Source organism: Camelus ferus, chromosome 19 (genome assembly GCF_009834535.1).
Source record: "Camelus ferus isolate YT-003-E chromosome 19, BCGSAC_Cfer_1.0, whole genome shotgun sequence".
NCBI classification, from domain to species: Eukaryota; Metazoa; Chordata; class Mammalia; order Artiodactyla; family Camelidae; genus Camelus; species Camelus ferus.
This window is the reverse complement of record NC_045714.1, coordinates 39,344,691-39,363,807: the sequence shown is the minus strand read 5'-3', so window position 1 is coordinate 39,363,807 and position 19,117 is coordinate 39,344,691. Positions and strand designations below refer to the sequence as shown.

The window sequence follows — 19,117 nt, the reverse complement described above, 5'->3', positions numbered from 1 at the left end:
CCCCGCCCCGCCCCTACCCCACCCTATGGGGCGGTGGGAGTTCCCCCACCGGGAAGGGTCTCTGCCCAACCCCGCGCCGAGGCGTGCGAAGCTGGAAGGGCGGGTGTAGATTAATCTATCCATTTATTTTGAGGCGGGAAACTGAAGTCCGGAAAAGGAGTGGCTTGTCCAAGGTCACGTATCACTCAGGGGTCCCCTAGACTCCAGACTAGCGCCGCAGACGTCATGGGACTGCCCTTAGGTCTATTTTTTAAAGTGAATAATGGTAAAAGTTTAGATGAATTTTGTGCCTAGACGCCACAGCCCAGCGCTTTAAATATGTCATCTCACTTAGTTCTCTCCACAACCCTCTGAACATGTTCTGTGGTCCCCATTACACAGATGAGGAAGCTGAGCCCCAAAGAGGCTAAGCTACTTGTCCAAAGTCACACGGTTAGTAGTAGAGCCAGGTTAAGGAGTCTGAGCCATTTCACCTCTCCGCACTTCCGCCTGAAGGTGTCTGCGTTACTCGCTTTGCAGTCCTGCCACTGTACAGAAGTTTGGTCACAGCCAATGTGCACACAGCACTTGTCTCTTGGCGCCAGGTTTCTCCTCTCTCAGATGGGGATAATTAGATTGCCCTGATGCTAAGCACAGTATCTGTCTCTGAACAAAATAAATGTAGGCTATTTTTAGATTTTCCCCAACCATTCTTGCTTTTAGTCCTCACAACAGCCCTGTGAACGAGGCAGGGCAGTGAGTATTAAACCCACTTTTCCAGGTAATAATATCAAGGCCCAGAAGATTGTCTTGCCCAGGATCGTTCTGCTAATTATCATAGGAACCCAGACAAGCATAAGCCCAGTATAGAGACAGAATTGTGATGCCTTATGATCAAAGGTTTTCGTGATCCAGGAGGGCTGAACTCACAGAGTGCTCTACTGAGTCATCACCCGCTAAAATAATTGCTGGGTTCAAAGAGGTAGAGTTGGAACTTTGAAGTCGAGTGTGTGTGTTTATATGTGAGGGAGAAGGGGAGACACTTGTATGTCTCCAGAGTAGGACTCGATAGATTGTATAAAGGACCATGGTCTGCATCTGAGTGGCACGCCTGGAAATCTTGAGGAGGAAGAAGAAAGTAAGGGAAATTCTAAATTATGGCCTCTCAATTGAAAACAAACTTCTAAAAAAGTCTGAGAAAGCATTCTGACATCCCAAATCTTCATTTGGTCTCATTGAATAAGCATTGCTGAGTGCAGGCTGTGGTCAAGGCATTCATTAAACAAGGCATCTCTTTCAGATTCTTGAATATGTCAAGCTTGTTGCTACTTGTGTGCTTTCTCCATGCCATTCCCTCTGCCTGGAAGCTTTTCCCTCACTCCCTACTCCAAGGAAAATTGAAGAGCTAAATCTCCAGTTAGGTAGAATTGATCAGGATATCTTACATATTTGACTTAGCACAGTTGTGAAAGTTAAGAGTGTTCGTGTTTATTCTATCTACAATGCTTTATTTTCCTCTTTTTGTTTTGTTTTTAGTGAAAAGATTTTCATATATCTACTGCTTCCTAAGAATCTCTCTCCCTGGCTGGCCTCTACACTCTCTCAACTACCCGACAAGCTCCTGCCTATATTTTCCCCTTACCCACCCCTTTTCCCCCATATATTTTGGTGATTTACCACTTACCAGTTTTGTCTCCCTCTGTGAATCCTTCCCTGACTGCCCATCAAAATCAGTTACTCACTACACTATATTCTCCCTTAACACTTAATCTTTAATTCTTCTTATAGCATATATATCATCAATTATAGATAATAGAATCTGTTCCTCTTAGCTCTAGACTTGGAGTTCCATGAGATCAGAACATCTTTGTATTTCTAAGACCTAGAATTAAGGAACTAGATTAAATACTATATGTGCTTTTTTTTTTAAGGAAAAAAAAATTAAAGCAGTACTTTTGGTTCTTCCCTATCTTAATGGTGTTTTCGTCTAGTAACCTGTATCCAAAAGCTCTGCAATAGTTGGATGCTATATCCAAATAATTTGTTAATCAAGATTTCTAAAAATATTCAACCTTAAGCTTATCTGCCTCACTTAATGCCTTGAGCAAATAAGAATTTTAGGGTAGGATCACTGGGTCTCAGTTTTATTGGTGGCTACCCATTTCTACCCACCCCTTTTGGATTCCTGCAAGAAATTTTTTTATCAGTCATCTTATTCTTCTAGAGTCTGATCTTAAAAAGGACCTGCAGAACAATGAATAGGAACAGTATCATATTGTGTAATGAGATTTGTGTCTAGTTCTTAATCCTTAAATTTTCAGGTAAAGCTCAGTAATGAAGTCATAAAGTAAGTCTAGCTTGGAGATATCTCAAGTCTAAAGCAGAGAATTAGATGTTGAATTCCCAAGTGTCACTTTTTTGTAGCATTGTAAATTGAAATATCTGCTAAGAGCCATACTTACTATTTTAAATTTTGGGGTAAATAATTCCCCAAATTTTTACCTCACAGAAATGATAGTCTCCTTTATGTTGTGCAAGATAGGTATTTATTTATGTGTGATACCTTTCTACTCTGTTCTTTCCTTTCTCTGCCAAACTAGTTAAAAAAGAAACAAAACTAAACTGATAGAAAGGAACTTCAGCACCATCAAGGCTGTGACTGGTGGTATAAAACTGAGAAAGCTAATGCTGAGAAATTTTGAGAGAACTCTTTTAATAATATTAGATTTGGGGTGTAGTGAGAGATCTGTCTTTAGATTCATACTGATTTAGCATCTTACCCAGGACTGAGAGTAGTTTTATACCCATTACTGCAACTAACCAAGCTTTGTTACCTTGGGCAAATGTCTTCACCTCTCTGGCCTGTTAATACAGAAAGATAATTAGACCAGATAATTCTGAGATCTCTTTTCGTTCTAGAATTCAAGCATTTTAACATAATATATCTATTTTGTTGTTTGTCTTTTGTCTGCCAGGGAGAAGTTATACACTGGTTGGCATGTTCATTATACGTTGCGTGTCGCAAAAGCATTATCCCCACAGTTGGAAAGGGTATCATGGAAGGAAATTGTGTTTCACTTACCAGAATACTACGTTCGGCCAAATTAAGGTAAAGTACTTTGATTTTTCAAACATTGTTTTATAAGTCTTAAATTTAATTTTAGGATTTAATTTCTCTTTACTTTAAATCATTTAACTTCATTCCATTCTAAGTTTGTTATCATATAGGTATCTTTTCCTAATTCTCACATTCGTCCTTTGCCTCTCTTTCTTAAATTTTAACTTCAGTCAGAGGCCTCTGTACTACATCCTTTTTATCTATAAATTTTTCATTAGTATTTTAAACTTAAGAATATTATCAAGCTTTCAGAAAAGTTGCAAAAATAAGAAAAATACAAAGAACATCCATATACTCTTGACCTAGACTCACCTTTTATTGACATTTTACCCCATTTGCTTTGTCATTTTATCTTTTTCTCTTAGACAATATTTTTTGTCAACTGTTTCAATTTAAGTAGCGTCCATTATAGCCCTTTACCCCTAAATACTTCAGTGTATATGTCCTTAAATAACTACAGTACAGTTATTTATTTATTATTATTGATAGAACAATCTTACCTAATCTGTTATCTCTATTCTAGTTTTATTAGTTGATCCAGTAAAATTCTTTATGGCATTTTTTTTTCTCAAGTACCATCTCCATTATTGGATCAGGTATCGCATTCATTTCCCCTGTCTCCTTAGTCTCCTTTAATCGGGGACATTTCTACAGCCTTTGTCTCTTAGGACATTGACATTTTTGAAGAGTATAATTCACAACCACCCTACCTCCCACCCTTTTTTAATAGATTGTCCCTTATTTTGTTTTTGTTTCATGTTTCCTTATGATTAGATGCAGGTTTTACATTCCCAGATGGAAAACTACTTAAGTGATTTTGTGTCTTCAGCATATCACATCTGAAGGCACATGATATCCATCTGCCTCTCATTGGTGATGTTAATTTTGATCATCTACTAAAGATATTATCCTGTTTCTCTACTGTATGGTTAATATTTTTTCCCTTACAAATGCTAAGCAATTGGTAGGGTCTCAGCTATAGCTTTTACTTGCTCTAGTATCAACCATATGGAACTATTTGCATACAAAACAACAGAAATGGAGTGATCCACATTTGGATAGTTGCTAACGTTCTCTGTTTCTGCATTTTTTTTTTAACCTGTGACAAAACTTTTTGAGGTCATTGTCTATTTGCTCTCCTGGGTTTCCAGAATAGAGGAGAAACAAACTGTAAAGCCCTATCCAGCAAGGGTTAGGTTTCAGTTCATGCTAAATTAAAGACGAAAAGAAAAATCCTCAGAACAATTTTGATTTCTATAAATGGAAAAATAATTAAGTCAAGACAATTTTAAAAACTTTAATAGATAAGATTTTTGTCATTCATGATAAAAACAAATGGAGGGGAGGGTGTAGCTCAGTGGTAGCGCACGTACTTAGCATGCACAGGATCCTGGGTTCAAATACGCAGTACTTCCATTAAAATAAATAAATAAATGAATAAATAAACAAACCTAATCACCTTCCCCCCTCCCAAAAAAAAAAAAAGAGAAATGAAAGAATAACTAAGATGGATGGAGTTCAGGTAATTTTCTTAACTGAATAAAACCTTATTCGTTGTAGTATCATCTTTTTCTATCAATGTTTCTCATCACTGTATAAAATTTTTAAGTCAAACAAGATTATACTATATAGCACAGGGAAATACATACAAGATCTTATGGTAGCTCACAGAGAAAAAATGTGACAATGAATATATATATGTTCATGTATAACTGAAAAGTTGTGCTCTACACTGGAATTTGACACAACGTTGTAAAATGACTATAAATCAATAAAAAAGTTTTAAAAAATAAAAATTTTAAGTCTTTGAAATAATAAGTTGTTGAGGAAACTGAACAAAAGAGAAAAAACTTAAAATTTAGAGCAGTATAAGCTCATGATAAAAATTTCAAATAATGAAAAGAGTTCTGGAGGTACATGGTGGTAATGGTTAATGCCACTGAACTATACACTTAAAAATGGTTAAGTTTTACGTTGTATATACTTTTACTACAATTGAAAAAAAGGTTTAAAATTTTTCAAATGATACAGAGGGGTTGAAAGTAGAAAGATGTCTCTTCCTTTTTTCATTCTCCAGAATTTACCACTATTAGCATTTATTGTTATTAAATTGTTAAATAAGAAAAAAAATCTGTTTTTCAGATTTTTTGTTTTTTTGTTGTAAATGTAAATGAGATTATACTATATGTATGTTTCTGCACTTGCTTTTCTTACTTTAGATTCTGGAAATCCTTCTGTATTACTAGTTATGGCTCTACCTCATTAACTTTTTTAATGACTGTAGAATATTTTAAGATATAAGGATGCTTTATATATTTAGCCAGCCCCTTTATTGATGGACATGTAGATTATATCCAGTCATTTGTGATTATAGACAAGTGAACATTATTATAAATATGTATTTCAGATAAATTCCTTTAAGTGTAGAGATGGGTCAAAAGATATGTGTTTTTTAAATGTAAATTGGTTTAAAAATTTTTTTTTAAGTGTCAGATTCTTAATTACTGAAAGAGCAATCGGCCAACATCAACATGTTCATTTAGACAAATAAAAAAGAATCACAAGCTTATACCAGAAAGTAAGGAAGTGCTCAAAAAAATGTGGGGACATGTCTAAGGAACATAGGAGCTAGTTTGAAAAGGCTCTGATTCATAGCCATATCTGGGATAATCTGAAAATCAAAATGAATAGAGATAGTAATGGATTACAACTCACTTAGTAAAATCTAGTTTGATAATAAATAGGACAGAAGGGAAATCTCTTCCTTACATTAGAATGCCAAGTAATAAATGTAGAAAAAAATGAGTTAAAAAAAACACCCCACCATTTTGCAACCACTTTTAATAATTGACTGAGGCAAAAAATCACCAATGGATGCTAAAACTATAGAAGTTCAGTTTGATGGGGAGCAAAATATTTGCATAATTGCAGAGTATCTCTCTACAAGTCACTTATCAATTACAAAGGGAAAAATAGTAATTTTGAAGTGGAAAACCTGGCAGATACCATCTAAATCAGGTATAGGGTTATTGTCAATAATGGAACAAATGGATACACACCTCTGAGAAGGATATGACATCACTTATGTAGTACTGTGTCAAAAATACATAGCCTGAATCTAATAATGAGAAGCATGTAGGGACATACTACAAAATAACTGACCTGTCCTCTTCCAAAATGTTGGTGTCACAAAAGACAGTCTGAAGAACAGATCTTTTTTTTTTTTAACATTTTTTATTTATAATCATCTTACAATGTTGTATCAGATTCCAGTGTAGAGCACAATTTTTCAGTTATACATGAACATATATATATTCATTGTCACATTTTTTTCTCTGTGAGATACCATTAGATCTTGTATATATTTTGCTGTGCTATACAGTGTAATCTTGTCTGAAGAACAGATCTTGACTGAAGATTGAAGGAAACTAAAAGGAAATAACACATAAATGCAATGCATGCTACTTGATTAGATCCTAGATTAGGAAATTTACAATTGCTATAGAGAACATTATTGCGACAGTTGGTAAATTTTAAATTTAAATATGTACTAATAGTATTTTATCAATACAAAATTTTCTGATTTTGATAACTATGCTTAGTCATGTAAGACCTCTTTCTCAGAAAATAGAAATGGAAGTATTTATGAGTAGAGAGGTATAAATAGCTATACTTCACTCTCAAATGGTTCAGAAGAAAATTATATGTATGTTATATTGGGGTTCACCAGAGAAACAAAACCAATAGAATGTGTATATATATATATAGAGAGAGAGTGCAAGCAAGTGCATTTGCATGTGTGCACATGCAGACATGCACAGGCTGGGAAGAAGAGAGTGGAGAGGGAATTATTTTAAGAAATTGACTCACGTGGTTGTGGAGGCTTGGAAAGTTCAAAATCTTGGGTAGGCCAGCAGATCGGTGACCCAGGGATGTTTTAATTTGAATCCAAAGGCAGTCTGCTGGCAAAATTCCTTCTTACTTGGGAGGAGGTCAGTGTATTTTCTGTTAAGACCTTCAACTGATTAGATGAGCCCACCCACATGATGGAGAGTAATCTGCTTTACTCAGAATCCACCAATCCAAATGTTAATTTCACTCCCTTCTTAGTTTATATTTGGTGATGGAACCACACGTTGAACACAAAACACGAATTTTATTCTCACTCTGTAACAATCTGGTGCTTTGTGATCACCTTCCAGAATCCAGTATTGAAAGATTCTCTTTCCTCAAACTAGTTTTGTGAACTCATCAGTCTCTTGACTAATATTTACTTAGATTTATATCCAGAGTATTATCTACGCGCTTCAGGGAATAAAAGAAATAGGTAGATGCTCCATGCATAGTAGAAGACATTTTATGTATTGACCACTAGTTCAAAATCTATATGCCTACAGTAATTCTGGGAACCAAAGTCATTTTGTAGCACATGAATTGAGGTTTTTGGGGTTTTTCTTCTCTTTTTTTCTTTTCTTTATAAAATTAGGCTTTTTAAAAAAGATTCTTAGGCATAGTTTCTTTTTCCATCTATTATATGGACTCATTTTAAGGTTGCTTTTTTTCTGTTTAGTTTAATACAGTTTTTTAGTAAAATGAAGAAGTGGATGGACATGTCAAACCTGCCACAAGAATTTCGTGAACGTGTAGAAAGGCTAGAAAGAAATTTTGAGGTGTCTACTGTAATTTTCAAAAAATTTGAGCCAATTTTTCTAGATATATTTCAAAATCCATATGAAGAGCCACCAAAGTTACCACGAAGCAGGAAGCAGAGGTGAGACACTTAATCCTTATGTAATTAACATAGAAATTGCAATACAAACTTATTAAGGGAATTTGCACTTTTTAAAAGCCTACATTTTAACTTCACTTAATAAACCATAGATTGTCCTTTGTGAATGAGATTTTATATGTAATTTGATTTTACTATTTGTTATTTATATTTACTGTTTCAATTTAAATGACAAATGTGAAATGATATTTAGCAAGTTAGATAAAAAGTACATTTCCCCCCTCCCCCTTTGTAGGAGGATTCCTTGCAGTGTTAAGGAGCTCTTTAATTTCTGTTGGACACTCTTTGTTTATACTAAGGGTAAGGTGACACTTTCAGTTGTTTTACTTATCTACTGTGGTAACTTGGTGCTATTTGATGTGAAAAGTTTCTGGGTTTTATGTCTTTTTTTTCTTATAAAGGTAATTTTCGTATGATTGGAGATGATTTAGTAAATTCTTATCATTTACTTCTGTGCTGCTTGGATCTGATTTTTGCCAACGCCATTATATGCCCAAATAGACGAGACTTGTTAAATCCATCATTTAAAGGTAAGACCTTATGTCTTTTTGAAAACCAATTATCAATTTTTAGAAAAAGTTTTAAAACTTCACCATATTCTTTTTTCCCTCATTGCTCTTCATACCCTGTCAAACTAGGTTTGCCGTCTGATTTCCATACTGCTGACTTTAGGGCTTCTGAAGACCCTCCCTGCATCATTGCTGTACTGTGTGAACTACATGACGGACTTCTAGTAGAAGCCAAAGGAATAAAGGAGCACTACTTTAAGCCATATATTTCAAAACTCTTTGACAGGAAGGTACTGTACTTGCAATTAAATGGCTCTAGTTTGGGATGGGGAGCAGCGGCAGCCTCAAAGGGAAAAACAGTGTTTTAAACAAGTTCTCTACATTATAGGACTCAGGGTCAAGATTCCCAGGTTTCAGTCTTTGTTGTGATGCAGAATTGTCCTATGATCTTCTGTGATGTGTGAAACTCAGTTGTTGAAGAATATGACCAACCATATATACTGTCAAGTAATACACTGTCAGACAATTGTAGGAGGTTCTGATAAAGAATTATGAAGAACAGAACATCAGAATAATTATGAAAAGCATAAGGTCAGAGTAAGCTAGTTTACTGCCACAATTAGAATAACTGCTATTTATTCAAAGTAGGATGATGTATAACAACTGTCCCTTTAATCCTATATGAATCAAGCAGAAAATCCCTTATAGTTTTGTAGCCACTTGTGGGCTACCTGCATGCATTCTGGATCTTTTTTTACCTAGCTATTTCTATATTTATGAATTGCCTTATTCCTTTGGGTCTTAGTTTCTTATTTCCCCAACGTTGAAGCATTTAATCCAGCTAGGCCTTGAGTTTTCTTTGGTTAAGAAAAAAGGAATTTGAATTAGGTTATCACTGTGGTTCCCCTCTCTGCAAATAATATTATGAGATTTTCCTTCAAGCATAATGTCTGCCCTAACTGAGTTCTTATATAAACTTTTGTATTTAGTCTTATCTTTCAACAAATATTTATATGTATACATACTATATACGTGTGTGTGTGTGTGTGTGTATATATATATGTATGTATATGTATATAGATATATTTTAAATGGCTCTTTGTCTGTAAAATTTTAATCTCCAACAAAGTAAACTTATAAAGGAGCTCAAGGATTATGTCTCTGTAAAGTAACACACTAGTGACCCCTGGGTACAATGACCATACTTTTTAGTTTGTCTGGATTATCTGATTTTGGGCTTTTGTCTTGGCGTAATTATTATAGTATCTCCTTTCACTCCAAAAGTATCCTGGTTTGGAAAGTGGTCCTCCTGCCCCTGGACCACAGATGTTTTGTTTGGCCTGCTAGGGTGTTTTCATTTTTATTTGCAGTCAAATGCTCTGCCCCTGAGCTATGCCCCCTTCCCTTCATTTTTATTTCATTTTAATTTTGTTCAATTGTTAATTTACATATAAAGAAAGACCTTTTATATGAAAATTTTTAAAATCAGAAGCTATGGCAATTTTGGACTGGAATTTCTACATGGGTAACTGTTATCAAGCTAAATGACAGCCACCTCTTTTAGGATGGGAAATGTGCTTTCTTCCCTCTTCATTTTATGTATGTTGAATCCTGACCCCTGAAAACATTTGAGTTTGCAGCCCCTGATGTATAGTAATCTAAGTATAGAGTGGATACACAGAAAATATTAATAACAATATAGTTTTTCTTTCTCACCAGCAATAGTACCTGTATTCCGTTTGAATCTTTTTCTTGCCTGACACACATCATCATTCAATAAATGTTAGTTTTCCTTCTCCATAGACCAGTGTTTAAAATTGGACAGCTTTCCTCAGAAGCACTTGGGGAATTTGTTTAAAATGCTGCTATAGTCCAGGCCTTGAGGTCCATCAATCTGCATTTTTAATAAGTTCCCCTGCATGATTGTTATGTCACTAAAATTTGGAAACCACTGCTATAGACTAACTTCAAAGTATTTTCAAAACTTGACTTTACATATTTTTTGATATTTTATTTGCATGCTAAATAGAATTTACTGGTCTGAAAGAACTAATTCTATTTTGTGTGTGTTATTTATAACAAGTACCAATGTGAAAATTTAGATAAATGTCATGTTTTTGTGTGTATGTTAATATGTCTAATTATTCAGTGTCACAAAATTACTTTTTCTTCCCAGATTTTAAAGGGAGAATGCCTCCTGGACCTTTCCAGTTTTACTGATAATAGGTAAGTATCTACTACTTGTCCTATCTGGCAAAGCATAGCCTGTGGACGATCATTTGTTGCAATTTGTTAAGTGAAACTTTATATCAAGATAACTCCTCCAAATTCAGGTTCCTTCTGTGTTAGTGGCAGTGAGTGGGTGTTATCACTAAGCCTTGTTGTCTTTAAATTCATTTTAAGAAACTTTGGCACTTAAAACAGCTGCTTTCCTGAGCAGCTCATAAACAGACCCCATGACTTCTGTATTTGAGTTTACATTCTTTCATTAATCAAATGTTGGCAAATTCAGAATGTGCTTATATTTCAAAGCCACATGCAGTTATTTCCTCTCTGATCAGATCTTAATTAGGTTCAACTAGTTTTCAGATTCTCTTTTCACTCACATTTCAAAGTAACTTGTTGCTGTGTATGTGAATATGAAGAATGTCCGTGACCAGATAGAACCTCTTATATTGTTAGATGGGCAGAGTTAATAAAAACTAGAAATCATGAGCTTTTTCCAGGCTGTGGAGTTGAAATCTATCTTTAAGTCAAGATAAATCCACTGTGTAACTTAGTTTTACTCTGGCAGCTTAAAATAATTCTCTTTTCAGCAAAGCAGTGAACAAGGAGTATGAAGAATATGTTTTAACTGTTGGTGATTTCGATGAGAGGATCTTTTTGGGAGCAGATGCAGAAGAGGAAATTGGAACCCCTCGAAAGTTCACTGGTGACACCCCGTTAGGGAAACTGACAGCACAGGCCAATGTGGAGTGTAACCTTCAACAACACTTTGAAAAAGTAATATAACCTAGCCTGGCCTCAGTCTTGAATGATCTTTTTCTTTCTGTGTGTGATTCTACTAACAGCAGGAGCATCTTTCAAGTTAAATCTTGAGCTTCTTCTACTAATTCATATTTCCCATGAAAGCCTTAAAGGTAATTTTCAAAACTATGGCATTTAGTATTTTTACCTCATTTCTTGCTATTTCTAATATTCGGATATTTTCCCAGGATGCCTGGGTTTTCAGTAGAGTATGTGTCTTTAGACATGAAGAAGGATTTTTGCTTTCTTCCTGTTCTTTCTTTGCATCACTTTAGCCACTGTTCTCTTGCTTTAAAATTTAGTTTGCTTTCCTACCCATGACAGACTATGTGCTCTTCCCAAACTTCAGCTATATAACCCTGGATTTGATTGTTAATAACCAAGGATTAATTCTATATTTATCCCCCCAAAAAGTTAAAATTCTGTATTTATATGTAAGATGGGTTGGAGGATGAGGTCTACTAGAAAATTCACTGGTCTAGAAAATAGAAACCTGTTTTAGTCCTGGCTCTGCCATTAACTTTGTCAGCTTTAACAAGTTTTTTAACTTCTCTGTGCCTGTTCCCTCATATGTAAAATGAAAATGTGTATGTTATATTTCAAATGAACGTTATGAAGATAAGGTGAGATTATAGATAGAAAGCACTTTGAAAAAGTGTTACTCAAATGTAAGGTTGTTATTAGCATAATATTGTTAAAAATTTGGTGAGTAACCAGAAGAGGAGGAAAAAGCAACTTACTAAACTTGAATAGATAAGATAGTGTATGTACTGAATTAAATACATAATGAGGAAGAAGGTAACTTTTTAATCTCATATATTTTTCTTTTGTGACAGAAAACATCATTTGCACCTTCTACCCCACTGACAGGACGGCGATATTTAAGAGAAAAAGAAGCGGTCATTACTCCTGTTGCTTCAGCCACCCAAAGTGTCAGCCGGTTACAGAGCATTGTGGCCGGACTGAAAAATGCACCAAGTGAACAACTTATAAATATTTTTGAGTAAGTACAATACTATTATTTTTCTAAATGTCTCTTTTAGATTCTGTATTCCATTCTGTTTTCAGTATTTCAGAATTCTGGAGATAGAGGGTATGGCAAGTTTTACTATACCATTTCAGTCACAAAGTATGTTGACCTGAAGTGAGATAAACGTACCTGTTGAAAATTATATATAAATTTTGTTAGATATTACTATAGACTTTCAAGGTTAAATGCATCTTAAATGTTATTTAGCTCTTACATTTCACTCTGGTAACACTCCTAAGTTATGCATTATTGTTTTTCTTTTCACACTGACTTCTGATTGGTTCAGTCTAAATGTCCATCGAATGGAAGACTGGTTATATTTTGATGGTACAGCCATAAAGTGGAATTTTATGCACCTGTTTAAGAAAAAGAGACATATTTCCTGGTAAAGATGGTAAAGTGAAGCCAGATTAGAAAACCTGTTTTCCTAATACCTAAGGAAATAAGAGAATAGTAAAAATCAGTAAAATAATTACATTAGCAGCAACCAAATGAGGAGAGGGATAGGATTTCATGCTATAATTTTCTAAAGTGGTGGTCAAGAAAGGAAATGGATGATTCTGATATGCCCATCCCCAAGAAACATTACTGGAGAAAGAGAGTATGTTAACAGGACCTTGTGAATGCTCATTAATACCCCAGATGTGGAGAGAAACAAATGGACTGAGTAGGCAGAAGGATAAAAAGTCACAGAAACCTCCCCAACTGAAAGTCCCTATATACCATGAAGAAGATAGCAGCAAAAATAAGAAAAATTCCCATGACCTGCCATTTTCCAAGGTATCCAGCTGACTTGAGGAGAGATCCTCACACAATTAGAATATATCCCTGACCTAGGTATAATGAACCCTGTAATGAAGACATTTAACTAAATCTCAGAGGAGAATGCAAAGCCCTGGTCCTCCAACAAAAGCTAAACGTTGCACCATCTAAGCCTTCCTAGTCCTCAAACCTCAATCTATAGAAGAGTGGACAGAACAATCCCCAACTTCAACCATAGCTCAGAAGATAAGCAGAAGAAGATAAGGTAGGAGGACTCATGAGGTTCTACCCTCATAACATTTGTATAAATAGATTTGAACTGAACTACCCATCTAGCATGAATAAGTTATAAAGAAATGGCAAAGAACTATGCAAACATTTTATAGCAATAGAAAGGGAAGGAAGAAAACAGAATGCAAAAGATAAAGAACATAGAAACAAAAAAAAAAAAAAATGGTAAGACAGTCCATGTTCATGGATTGGAAAATATAATATTGTTAAAATGTCCATATTACTCAAAGCAAGCTATAAATTCAGTATAATCCCTATCAAAATCACAGTGGCAGTTTTTACAGGAATACCAAAAAAAAATCTAAAAATTATATGGAATTTCAAAGGACTTTTAGTAGCCAAAACAATCTTGAGGAGGAAGTACAAAGCTGGAGGCCTCACACTTTTGATTTCAAAACATATTAGAAAGCTACATTAATCAAAACAATATGGTAGTGGCATAAACGGATATGTAGACCAATGGAATAGACTAGAGAGTCCCAAAATACACCTTCTCGTATATGGTCAAATGATCTTTGACAGAGGCGCCAAGACCACACTAGAGGGGAACGGATAGTCTCTTTAACAAATGTTGGGAAAACTGGATGTCCATATGCAAAAGAATGAAGATGGACTCTATCTTATACCATATACGGAAGTTACTTTAGATACTGGCTATAGGTAATCATGCAGTACTTGCCTTTTCGTGATTGGCTTAATTCACTTAGTATAATGTCTTCAAGATTTATCCATGTTGTAACATATGACAGGATTTCCTTCTTTTTAAGGCTGAATAATATCCCATTGTATGTGTATACCACATTTTCTTTATCCATTTATTAATCATTGGACATTTAGGTTGCTTCCACATCTTGGCTATTGTGAATGATACTGCAGTTAACTTGGGTGTGCAGATATGTCTGAGATATCCACATGCAGAAGAATGAAGATGGACTCTTATTTTATATCATAAACAAAAGTTAAGTTAAAATGGATTAAAGACCTAAACATGACACCTAAAACTATACAACTAGAAGAAAACATAGGGAAAAATCTTTATAATGTTGAAATGGGCAGTGACTTCTTGGTTATGGCACCAAAAGTATAGGTAACAAAAGCAGAAATAGACAAATGTGACATACTTAAATATTCCTTTACAGCAATGGAAATAATCAATAGGGTAAAAAGGCAACCTACTAGAATAGGAGAAAATAATTGCAAACCCTATATCAGATAAGGGGTTAATAGCCAAAGTATTTGAAGAGCATACAACATAAAAAAAAAAAAAAAATCACCTGATTAAAAATATGAGCAAGAGACTTGAATAGACATTTCTCCAAAGAAGACATACAAATGGCCAACAAGCATATGAAAAAATTCTCAACATCGTTAATCATCAGGTAAATACAAATTAAAACCACAGTGAGATATCACCTTCCCCCATTAGAATGGCCACTATTAAAAAACCAGAAAATAACAAGATTGGTGAGTATGTGAAGAAATCAGAATTGGCACACTGTTGGGATTGCAAAAAGATGTAGCTGATAGGGAAAACAGTATGGAGGTTTCCCAAATAATTAAAAATATAATTTTTATGACCTAACAATCCCACTTCTGGGCACATATCCCAAAGAGTTGAAAACAGGATCTCAAAGGGATATTTGCACACTAAAATTCATTGCAGTATTACAAGAGCCAACATGTAGAAGCAGCCTAAATGTCCACTGATGAATTAATGGATAAAGAAAATGTGGTATATATGACAGAATATTATTTAGCCTTAAAAAGAAGGACATCTTGTTATATGCTATGACATAGATGAACCTTAAAGGCATTATACTAAGTGAGAAAAGCCAATCACAAAAAGGCAAATGCTGCATGATTCCACTTATATGACATATCTAAAGTAGTAAGACTGATAGAAACAAAGTAGAATGGTAGTTGCCAGGGTTAGGGGAGGGGGAAACAGGGAGTTATTCAGTGGGTATAGTTTTGTTTATGCAAGATGAAAAAGCTCTAGAGATCTACTGTACGATAATATGCACGTAGCTAATAATAATATACACTTGAAAATTAAGAGAGTAAATTTGTTATGTGATTTTACCACATAGTAAAATAAAGAAAACCTAACTGGAATAAAATATGACTCAAGATGTACAGTTTTGCATTAGAAAGATTTGATAAGAACAGAAAGTGTTTTGCCATGTATGCTGCCTACCCTCCCTTTCTGCACATGATGCTAGTCTGTTGGAACATGGGATTGGGGGTCCTAAAGCCTGCACTAGTTATTTGGCTTTGGGCAAATCACATTCTTTCTCACAGTCTTGGATTTGTTTGTCATTTTTAAATTAAGAACTGTATTCTGTGTTTGAATGATAGAAAGGTAACTGAGTTAATAACAGAAAAATGACAGGGTTAAATGCTTCTTGCCAAATATCTTCCTTTTCAGTGCTTTTTTTTTTTTTTTTTTTAAATGTGTTATTATTTTGGCTTTGATAAGAACTACATGCAGTTTGTTGTTCTGGCACAAAATATGCATAAACACTGCCACATCGTCTTTCTATTTGTCTTAAATCAAGTTTATTGAAGTATAATTTCTGTAAAAGCTTTATCCTTTTTACTCTCCAGTTGTATCAGATTTGACAAATGCATATAGTTGTATAACCATCACCACCACAATCAAGACAGAGAACAGTCCCGTTATCTCCCCCAAATTTATGCTCCTTTGTAGTCAATCTCTACTCCATCCCAAGCCTCTGGAAACCATTGCTTTGTTTTCTGTCATTATAGGTTTGCCTTTTCTAGAATTTCATATAAAGAGAAGCATTAATATAGAGGACATTGACTCCCCTATTGTTGAAATTCCAAAAAATATGCCAAATGATTTTATTTAAAGATTGTAGTCTGTTTTAAGATATGCTATGTTTACATATCTAGGCTACAATTGAGAATAGAACTTTGGTCATTAAAAACTAGACTAATTCTTGAAAGAAGTAGTGTTGGTAATCTCAATTTTTTCCCTGCTAAATAGGTTCCTTTTGTATTTTATAGATCTTGTATGCGTAATCCTATGGAAAACATTATGAAAATAGTGAAAGGAATAGGAGAGACTTTCTGCCAACATTATACTCAATCAACAGATGAACAGCCAGGATCTCACATAGGTAAGATGACAAAAATGAACTTGATACAGCATTGAAAGTAATTAGATTGTCCCAAGAAAAATAGAAATTCAAGTTTTTTCCTTCCCTGCTGTTTTTAATATATCAGATTTAAGGGTTCAATTCCCAGTACCTCCATTTAAATAAGTAAATAATTAAATAAATCTAATTACTTCCCCCCCAACAAAAAAGGAAAAAAAAAAGTCAGATTTAAGTTTATGTAAGTTTTGTTCTCTAGTTTTTAACAGCTCCATTTCATTAGCCTGTGTTTTCCCTTTGTTTCTCCTTGTAGATTTTGCTGTAAACAGACTAAAGCTTGCAGAAATTTTGTATTATAAAATACTAGAGACGGTAATGGTTCAGGAAACACGAAGACTTCACGGAATGGACATGTCAGTAAGTAAATCCACTCTCCCAGCCACTAGCAAGGTCCACCAATCCTAGGCCTGGAAATAGTATGTTGAGAGGCTCTGTAGTCATTGTGGAGGTCAGCAATTAATGACAAACTTAGCCATGATAGCATATTAATTGGCTGTACTTGTCTTTGGCTCACCCAGTGCTAGCCACTTCTAGGCAGAAATGTGAAATACGTAAAATTCGTCTTTGGTACACCATCATTATCCTTTCCCTTTGGGTCCTTTTTTTGTCCTTCATTCCTAGCTAACTAATAATGAAACCCCATCCCCACCACAATTAAGCCAACTGATAATTAGGATATGTGCCCATACCTCTCAGGGAGTTTTGAGAAATAAAATGGAGGCTTTTTTTTTTAATTGCTTCATTTTCTTTGGACATCAGATCAAGTCTGATTACTCTCTTCAATAGCTGTGTAAAGGAATTTTTCTAAAAAGTCGTACTTATCATATGATCTTTGTTTCTTCTTCCTTTTCCTCCCTTGGAGAAACTCTTAGAGAAGTCTGATCTTCAATTCCAGTAGGAACAGGTTGATGTCTGGGAGTGCTGCATAACTCTTGAAATAAGACTTCTCTTCATTTACACCCTGAAAATTTTCATCTTTTCTCTGTTGGTTCCCCTTTTTTCCTGAATTCCATGTCTTTTCGTGATTTACTAATATTTAATATAAGATATGCTCTTATAGCTTCCTAAGAAAGAATTTCAATCTTTTATTTTGAAATAATTGTAGATTCACAGAAAGTTTCAAAATTAGCACAGAGGGATCCCATATATTCAGTTACCCCCAGTGGTTACATTTTACATAGTATAATATCAAAACCAGGAAATTGATGTTGCAACAAGGTGTGTGTCTCTCTTTACCATTGTATCACACAAAATCTAGATACAGAAGTATTCTGTCACCACAGAAATCTCCCTCATGCTGCCCCTTTATAAAGTGACTCTTACTCTCTTTAACTACTAATTAGTTTTTCATATCTATACTTTTATAATACACTCTTATGATTTCATTTCTTTTATATTTGTTAAGGTTTATTTTTATGACCCAGGGTATGGTTTATCTTGGTAAATGTTCTTGGCACTTGAAAAGGATGTATATTCTGCTGTTGTTTGGGTGAAGTGTTCTGTAAATGTCAATTTTATCCTATTGGTTAATGGTGTGTTGTTAAGTTCGTCTATATCCTTGCTAATTTTTGGTCTAGTTCTGTCAGTTATTGAGAGGAGAGAAGGGTAGTGAAGTCTCCAGATATACTTGTGGATTTATCTGTTTCTCCTTTCAGTTCTATCAGATTTTCCTTTATTCATATATTTTGAAGCTCTGCTGTTTGATGCATGGACATTGAGGATTACTATGTCTTCTTGGTAAATTAATCATTTTATCATGACCGAATGTCCCTCTCTGAATCTGGTAATTGTCTTTATTTTGAAGTCTAGCTGATGTTCACATACAGCCACTCCTTCTTTCTTTTGATTAAAATTTGTATGACACAGGCATACCTAGTTTATTGTGCTTCATTTTATTGCACTTCGCAGATAATGAGTTTTTTATTAAATTAAAGGTTTGTGTCAATCCTGCATCACTAAGTATTGGTGCCATTTTTCTAACAGCATTTTCTCATTTCCATTCTCTGTGTCACCTTTTGCTAATTCTCGCAACACTGCAAACCCTTTTGTTATTGTTATGTTTGTTATGGTGATCTGTGATTAGTGATCTTTGATGTTACTGTCGCAAAAAGATTACAACTCACTGAAACCTCAGAGGATGGTTAGCATTTTTTAGCAGTGAAGTATTTTTTTAATTAAGGGATTTTTTTAGACATAATGCTGCTGCACACTTAATAGACTGTAGTAGAATGTAAACACAACTTTTACATGCATTGGGAAACCAAAAAATTTGTGTGACTTGCTTTATTGTGATATTTGCTTTATTGCCATATTCACTTTATTGCAAGTGGTCTGGAACCAAACCCACACTCTCTTTGAGGTATGCCTGTATATCTTTTTCCGTTCTTTTACTTTCCATCTACCTGTATCATTACCTTTGAAGTGAGTTTCTTG

General features: G+C 34.6%; 1 protein-coding gene across 2 annotated transcripts in view; it reads left to right on the top strand.

Moving 5' to 3' along the window:
* The window catches only part of RBL1 (RB transcriptional corepressor like 1), a 46,084-nt gene that overhangs the window by 441 nt on the left and 26,526 nt on the right, over positions 1-19,117 (top strand). Inside the window, exons 2-11 of one of the 2 annotated variants that reach the window (XM_032462263.1) lie at positions 2,955-3,088; positions 7,668-7,868; positions 8,122-8,186; positions 8,288-8,416; positions 8,525-8,685; positions 10,572-10,621; positions 11,212-11,398; positions 12,259-12,425; positions 16,536-16,648; positions 16,938-17,041. In XM_032462263.1, the coding sequence (XP_032318154.1) occupies positions 2,955-3,088; positions 7,668-7,868; positions 8,122-8,186; positions 8,288-8,416; positions 8,525-8,685; positions 10,572-10,621; positions 11,212-11,398; positions 12,259-12,425; positions 16,536-16,648; positions 16,938-17,041 (1,311 nt within the window). Of the gene's footprint in view, positions 1-2,954; positions 3,089-7,667; positions 7,869-8,121; positions 8,187-8,287; positions 8,417-8,524; positions 8,686-10,571; positions 10,622-11,211; positions 11,399-12,073; positions 12,078-12,258; positions 12,426-16,535; positions 16,649-16,937; positions 17,042-19,117 lie in introns of those variants that run through there. The other variant, XM_032462264.1, reaches the window with a different exon arrangement.